At 47.2% G+C, this 7437-nt stretch overlaps 1 protein-coding gene across 4 annotated transcripts in view; it reads right to left on the bottom strand.

The window, feature by feature from the left end:
- Positions 1–7437, bottom strand: part of SORL1 (sortilin related receptor 1) — an 84698-nt gene that overhangs the window by 23854 nt on the left and 53407 nt on the right. For 3 of the 4 annotated variants that reach the window (XM_025200037.1, XM_025200038.1, XM_025200039.1), the window contains exons 26-30: positions 4354–4479; positions 3602–3709; positions 3094–3225; positions 1916–2047; positions 1153–1287 (exon numbers count right to left, since the gene is read on the bottom strand). In XM_025200037.1, the coding sequence (XP_025055822.1) occupies positions 1153–1287; positions 1916–2047; positions 3094–3225; positions 3602–3709; positions 4354–4479 (633 nt within the window). The remainder of the gene's footprint in view (positions 1–1152; positions 1288–1915; positions 2048–3093; positions 3226–3601; positions 3710–4353; positions 4480–7437) is intronic. The other variant, XM_014518413.1, reaches the window with a different exon arrangement.

Raw genomic sequence — 7437 nt, 5'->3', positions numbered from 1 at the left:
AATCAAGGTGACCCCTTACTGGCGCACAGGTCTGGCTGAGCAAATCCAATTGCAGGATTTGGGGCTAAGTAGCCAGGTTAACCCTGGTGCCTTGCCTTGTGTGGCCACATCAAACTGCCAGGAAAGGGCTAAGGACTTACCTGCCTGTCACATGACTCAGTAGAGCCTCCGAGCCTCCTCCTCCTCCCAGCTGAAAGAGGAACAGGGAAAGCCTCTAGGGACTGCAGCCCACGTGAGGCAGGGGAATTGCTTGCTGTTTAATTCACACTGTGCCCCGAGCCCAACAGCTCACATCAAAGCACAAGATCTAAATGGCCTCCTTTGTGCGTGCCGATTTCAAAACCACTCGCTAAATGGCACGTAGCCTCCGAGGGCACGCACGCAGGGCAAGAATACACAGGGAGGGCTGTTTGCAGTCAGCCAGGGTATACATTTCCAGCACACCAGCCACTGCACATCAGGCCCTGCTTAGATGTGTGCAGCACACTCTCAGGGCAGGGCAGATTGCTCCACTTACACGGCAGCTGACAGAGGCAAGGGGGAAGCCTCTGAGGACAGCAGGCCGCACAGGGCAGGGCAATTGCTTTCTGTTCCACAGAACCCAAGCCCTGAGCTCACTAGTTTGCACAAAGGGCCTGGCCTAGGCGTACAGGTTTCTCTAAACCCAGTCAGAAAACTATTTTGTGATGCTAGGGCAGTAAATGGAGAGAGCTCCCTTACACAAAGTCATTCTCAGATGACACCAAAAGAGTCCGTGTGAGGAGTTTCTGCACTGTAAATTCACCCCCTCTCTTACAGGGCATTACTTTGTCCCTGTAGAGACAAAGCCCTAAACTGGCCACACCAAGAAGGCTGAATCCGTTTAATTTAAGTGGTTTCTAAACAGGTTTAATGAAGCTGGGCACAAGAGGCCAGCCCCAAAAGAGGCTCTGCTGAACAGGAAGCATCCACAGCACTTGTTTGGACATGTGTAGTGTAGACACGATTTAGTCGAGATCCCTTACTTTTTATTGCTTGTAATTTGCAATGCATGTTCTGTGTACCCAGAGCCACGGTATGATCTCAGCAGAGTCCTCGCTGGCAGGGACCAGCTGCTTTAACGACGAGCGAATGAACAGCAGAGAGAAGGGAAGAAGCTATGTTTGCCCTTACCCCCGCAATCCTTCTCATCCGACCAGTCTCCACAGTCGTTCTCCTCATCGCATTTCCACCTGTTCGGGATGCAGTGCCCATTTGCACACTGGAACTGGTAGTATCGAGAGCAGTTTGGGGCTTCTGTTGGATTTTCTAACAACAGAATAGAAATGTGAGGTCTCGCATTTTCAAGTGCTCTCAGCATGGCAGAGATATGGGCTTGGCCTAACCTGTGACTGAACCCTGCTGGATGGTGTCCCCCAGCCTTCCTAAGCAGTGAGGGTTTTTTCCCCCCCGATAAACTAAGCCCTTCCCTTAAAAGTTCCTACTATGGTTTTGTTACTGGTGTTTATGCTGCAGTCAAGGTGTGCTAGCTGCGTATAGCCAGACAATAGCTGTGTCTCTGGTCCAAAGAGCTTCCTACTGAAAACCAGTTGTAGCACAAGAAGGTAAAAGCTGAGTCACTGAAACAGAGGGATGAATGTGGCAGGTAAATTTATGAACATGTGGTTGTCTTGCCTGGCTGTGCTTCCACGTAACAGTGATTAAACTTGGAGCTCAAATACAGGATGGACTAAACATCTGCAACGAGCAGGCTTACACATAGCTTCAAGTCAACCAAAGGAGGAAGAATATCTTTGATTCCAGATTATGAAGACCTCACTGGGTTAACGGTGAGGGGCAGCAGCATGGTCTAGTCAAGGGAATGCAGGATTGGCAACTAGGGCAAGTCACTGCTCTTCCCTGTGCCATCGGAGATGGTTACTGAGTCTCTACTCACCGCAGTTTGCTTCATCAGAGTAATCCCCACAATCGTCCATCCCATCACACTTCCACACCAAGCTAATGCACACGCCATTCTGGCACTGGAAGCTGAACTGGTCGCAGGTCCGGTGAAACTCTGGGTCTTGTGCTAAGCGGGGCAATGCAGAACAAGCCATTAGAAGAGAAGCGTGCAAAATCCAGCTTTTTTCATCAGCACTTGAGTCGAAGGTGCAGGACTCTGAGTGTGACTAGCCACGTCAAGGAGGGGAGGTCAGCCTCACTGCTGCTGGCTTCAGCGGTAGTCTTGCTGCTTGCTCCTGGCTTGCAAGGCCTCACCTCACAGGGGCACTGATGCCTGCACTCTAAAGGGGACAGGGCACTCTCCCGCACTAGCCCCAGATGATGCCGCTGCGCAGGACGCCTACGCTGCTTCCTTACAAGAACACACTGATGCATAAGGAATATGTTTCGGGGCATAAAACAAGCATGGACTGACTGCCTGGAGTTACAATAATCATCCTCATCGCAGGATTCCTCGAAGCACCTGGCACTAGCCACTGCCAGAGGCAGGATTAGATGAAGTGCTGCTTGGCAGCCCCTTTGTCCACCCCGGCTGTGCACTCCCTTTGGTCTCTGGGGCACCGCACTGGAATATTTCTGATGAAGTTACTAGCCCCATCCCAGGCTCTAACAAAGCCAGAACAGAGGGCCGAAGGCCAAAAGGTCAGCTGATGAAACAGCTCAGTTGCTGTACTTGGTCTCCTGTATCCCACGAACCTAAACTCATCCCTTGAGTTTTGGAAACTGAAAACAGTGAGCAACACAAACCCAGACTGTCAATACCAGCACTGCATTGATATGTGCGTCAGCACCCAGGACAGGACGGGGATTTTTGAGCGCTCAAGTAGCTCTGCTAATTCATTAACAGCACAGAGCTGACCTGTTCAAACCCCTCTTTCCTCTTCGACAGGAATCCTACTTTACTCTGTTCTGGGCATTGCAGGGTAGTAGACAAAACACTGGACTGGGGCGCAAGAGATGAGGGCTCTAGTCACAGCCCTGCAGCTGGTTTCTGTGCCTCAGTTTCCCTGTCTGCAACATGCTCATCTCCTTCGTAGAGTGCTCTGGGACCCCAGGATGAAAGGCACTGGGTGTGAGGTAAGAGCAAGGCACTGTGATTTCTGCCATACTTACAGCATCCAGCATAGTCGGCATCTTCATCTGAGCCATCCCGACACTGGACAATGCCATCACACACCATGGAGTGGAACAAGCACTGCTGCCGGTTCTTACACACAAAGTCCATGTAACGTGTACAAAGGGGCTCTGGAAGAAACAGAGAGGGTTGGTGGGGTGAGAGAGAGATGAAAATTCAGTACTTTGTGGTAAGAAACCTTGTGCTATTCTGAAAGGTCTGTGGTTGTTTGATCCCTATGCATTTAATTATCTCCTTTGATTTACAGAGTCAAATACAGCAGGTGGATCTCACAAAGGGCTTGATAACTCCGATGAACCATTACTACCTATGTATCTACCCAGACTTATTTCCTTTGCATCAGGGTGTAGGCACTTTGTCACAAATTTAAGGAATCAGCCCCCACTACATTATATCTTTGCTTTCCTTTCAAGCACTCATCTGTACTTGACTGATCCAGAGGTTGGGCCCTGGCCCGTCAAACCCAAGCTCCCGCTGCGTGCTTACCACAGTGCTGTTCATCTGAGCCATCAGAGCAGTCGTGCATCCCGTCGCAGTGCTTGCTGGTTGGAATGCAGGTCCCATTCGGACACTGGAAGCCATTGCATTTTTTCTCTGAAAACAGAATTTGAAAAAGCCATCTTGATTATGGAAGAAATTCAGCCCCCAGAGAGATGCTTTGGACAAAACAGGAATTCAGTTTCCTCCTTAAAACAAAGATGCAATGAGCAAATCTTAGGAGCACCCTACGCTCCTCCCGTCCCCCAGAATTAGTTGCAGTTCTCATCTCTTTTCTCTATGTAGGGCTTGTCTATGTTATGGAGCTTTGCCAACAAATCAGCATATGACAGCAGGGGGTGTTTTTCTGCCTCTCCAAAGGACAGCATCTCTGCAGGCAGGAGCCCTCTTTCTGGCATAGCTGCGTGCAGAAAGGGGTTCAGTGCCAGTTCTGTGAGCATGGGAACTTTTCATACTCGTGCCCAACACAGCTAGATCACAAAACTGTGCAGTGTAGACTGTGTGTCAGTCTATAGGCCCACTAAGGCAGGAATGAGGTCCTGATCTTGGCTGTGGACTCTTTAGTACTACAATAAAACCAACACTTATGGCAAGAGAGATGGTTTTCTGGGGGTCTCCTCAGGCTGTTTACCTTGTTTCAGAGTCCCAGAGCTGGTTGCCATTTAATAAAACGGTGGATAGGATAGTGATAACAACAGTCCCTCCCACCACCCCTGCCAAGGTGAGACGAGAGCTTTTACCGCAGTTGGTAGGGTCCTCATCGGAGCTGTCCTGGCAGTCGGCATCGCCATCGCAGACCCACCGCTGGGGGATGCAATGTCCGTTCCGGCACTGGAAACTGGAGGCTTCACATGTATGGTATACTGCTGAACACCAACCGGGAAAGCATTAACTACAGCCTTCACCCAGTGTCCTATTTAGGTCACCAGGCACTGCCTTAGACCCTACATAAATAAACCATATTGCTTTACGGGGTTTTTTTGTTTTGTTTTGTTTTGTTTCTTTACAGCAAACTTAAATGTCTATTCATTTATCTACAGCACTGGGTTGTTCTGACCTGGAGCCTAGGGCAAGCACCTGGAAACAGGGGCTCCTGCTTTTATTTGGCTCTGCTACTGGCTTGCTATGCAATTCCAGCAAGTCAAGTGTGATCCTCCATGTGCCACAAGTTATCCTTCTGTACACTATCTACTGACTAACTGCACTTCAGCAGGTAGTTTTTGGAGGTTAGTTAATGTTTCTAAAACCTTGGAGAACTTCTAGAGTCATACACATCTCTCTTCAGTCCTCTGTGTCAGCTAGCAAAGGTACAGAGATGCCTGCACCTTGCTGGAGACAGCAGTAACCTTTCAGTGAGCCAACAAGACTCTTATGCACAAGAGATGCCATCACAAAAAGGTTATTAATACTGTCACTGCCTGCTGACAGGGAATGATGGCTAGAAAATGATATTTAGAGGTTTGCTTTTGGGAATTGGTTTGTAGGTAAAGTAGATAATGCATTAGCACAATATAGTAAGGGTTAATTGGTTTCTAAAATCCTGTTCGTCATAAGGTTCCCTTCAAGGCCCGCTATGTCTGAAGCCAGCAGACACACAGGCTGAGAAACTGAAGATATGTGCCGCACTGTTCCATACCACGAGATAAGGGACTCTGCCGCACCGGCTAGGCCACAGTGCCCAGCTGCAGAGCCCTTGGGATTTCCAGTTTTGGTGGACAGACCAAGTTAAAATGTGTGCTTGTGATGGGTTTGGGAAAAAAGGAATATGCTGACAGAGCAGAACATGAACAGTATGATGACCAGAGAGAGGCCCAATCAACAATGCCCAAGAATGAAGAGTCATCAGAGGAGGGAAAGGATACAAAAGGAGGGATTTCAGAATAGCAAAGGGTACCTGAGGGGGGAACCAGAGGCCACGATGGATAGAGGGCACACCACCAGCCCATCTTACCCACCCCACTGGAGGGTGGGCCTCAGCCCTCGGCCTCCAAGCTGCTGACATCTGAGATTCAAGAAAGAATCACAGGGTGAAGCTCACATGCTGGCCAGATGTACCTTCCCTCTGTGACAGCCCTAGAACTGGTAGATATAGAATCAGGGAGGGGGATTGTTTAGTTTGCCTTGCCTGCATTATTCTTATCTCCTCTCACTGTGTATCAATAAAATTTGCCTATTATTGAATGCAGAAGTCCTGGCCGGTCTGAGGGTTTGGGTCTGCCCAGAACAAGGTATCTGGGTCATAAATCCAGTGCCAACAGGGAGGAGATGCACAGAAGTGTCTAACCTGGCAAAGAGAGAACCTCCTAGTTATACTTGAGGTCTCAAAGACATTCTTAACCATCTTAAGGTGGAATTTGCAAAGTTGCCTAAGAGAATTAGGGACCCAATTCCTCTGGATTACAATGGATTTTGGGTACTGAACTCCCATACGTCTTTCATTTGATATTTTTTTATACAACAAGGTTTGCAGCCTTATCTACTGCATGCTTTCTTTCAATTAAAAAAAAAAGGTAACAGGACAGATAATATTATTTGTTATCTAGGAGAAAAGCAACGCTCAACTTAATTAAACTGCATGCTACATTTTAGCCTAGCTAGTGACGTGCACTTCCAGATATTACAAAATACAAATCTTCTGGTGGTAATATTCTATTAGGTATTCAGTGTGAAATGTAATTATTTCAGATAAGAGCAATAAATGCAGCTGGTGGAGTCAGATGAAATGTTTCTCAAATAATTGCGATCCTCTTAGATAATTTCAACTTCAGGCTTAACAAAAATGATACGCTTTTTGAAGTAGGTTCCCTTCCTGTAGTAATTCTCTTTGAGAAACTCATATGAGAGATAAGTGAGACCAATATAAATTAACCTCCTTACATAGCCACACTTATGGAATGCAAATGACCAGAATCTCTAGCTTAGTACTTGCAGGCGCGTACGCTGGAGGAATGTTAAATTCTTCAACTGGGCTTAATAGGAAGATCTCAAACTTGTTCGCAGACTTCAGTCCCCTGCTTTTGCAGAACTGATTAGGACCATAATCTGTGTGTCTGACCTGAGCTAACCTCCTACATGTATCAAAAGGTCTTTTACTTCAATAAATGCAGCAAAACGTTCCCATTGTGATTACCCGACCTCCTGCCTAAAACAGGAAACAGAACCTGACGCGGCAATTTCTATATTATACCCATAACTTGTTTTTGAACTATCGTTTATATATTAGAGGGAAGTGCAACCTTGATTAGCAGTGCTGGATTAGCTCCCACATCCTTGGATTAGAGGGTTCAAGTGTTAATTAGCTTCCACACTAAACACTTGCATCTCGTTTTTGCTGTGACTTGGATCTAGTTATGCCTTTATCCTCCAAATTAAGAAGTCACCTATCATTTTGAGATCTCTTCCCCATGCAAGTACTTGAAGTTTTTTAAACAAAAAACATCGGAGAGGAGGTAATAAATGTTCAGTGGTTAGAAACGGGCTGGATTTTAGTGGGTGCTCAGGACTCTTCTCATTTTAGCTTTTTGTTGGTGTAAGCTTCGCTCCCTTTAGGCAGATTCTAGCATGTAAGTGGAGAATCAAAGCAAGGCCTGATGTAATCCTGGTTGCAATTAGGGGCAAATCCAGTTACTCCATAAATGTTGCACTAGTGTATGATGTGAATGAAAGGGGATTCGTGGCCTTAGTACATGAATCTTTATTAGTCGTGTCCACTTCAGGTCTGAAGCTGGAAGACTAGGGTGAAGAGCAGCCAGGCCATGTGAAGACCAGTGGCTGTCTGAGCTAAGCAGGCCCATCTCTTGGATAAAAGAAATCACTTAGAAGTC

Source organism: Alligator sinensis, unplaced genomic scaffold, assembly GCF_000455745.1.
Source record: "Alligator sinensis unplaced genomic scaffold, ASM45574v1 scaffold278_1, whole genome shotgun sequence".
In the NCBI taxonomy this organism is placed as follows: Eukaryota; Metazoa; Chordata; order Crocodylia; family Alligatoridae; genus Alligator; species Alligator sinensis.
The sequence above is the reverse complement of the archived record's forward strand: the minus strand, read 5'-3'. Positions and strand labels throughout refer to the sequence as shown.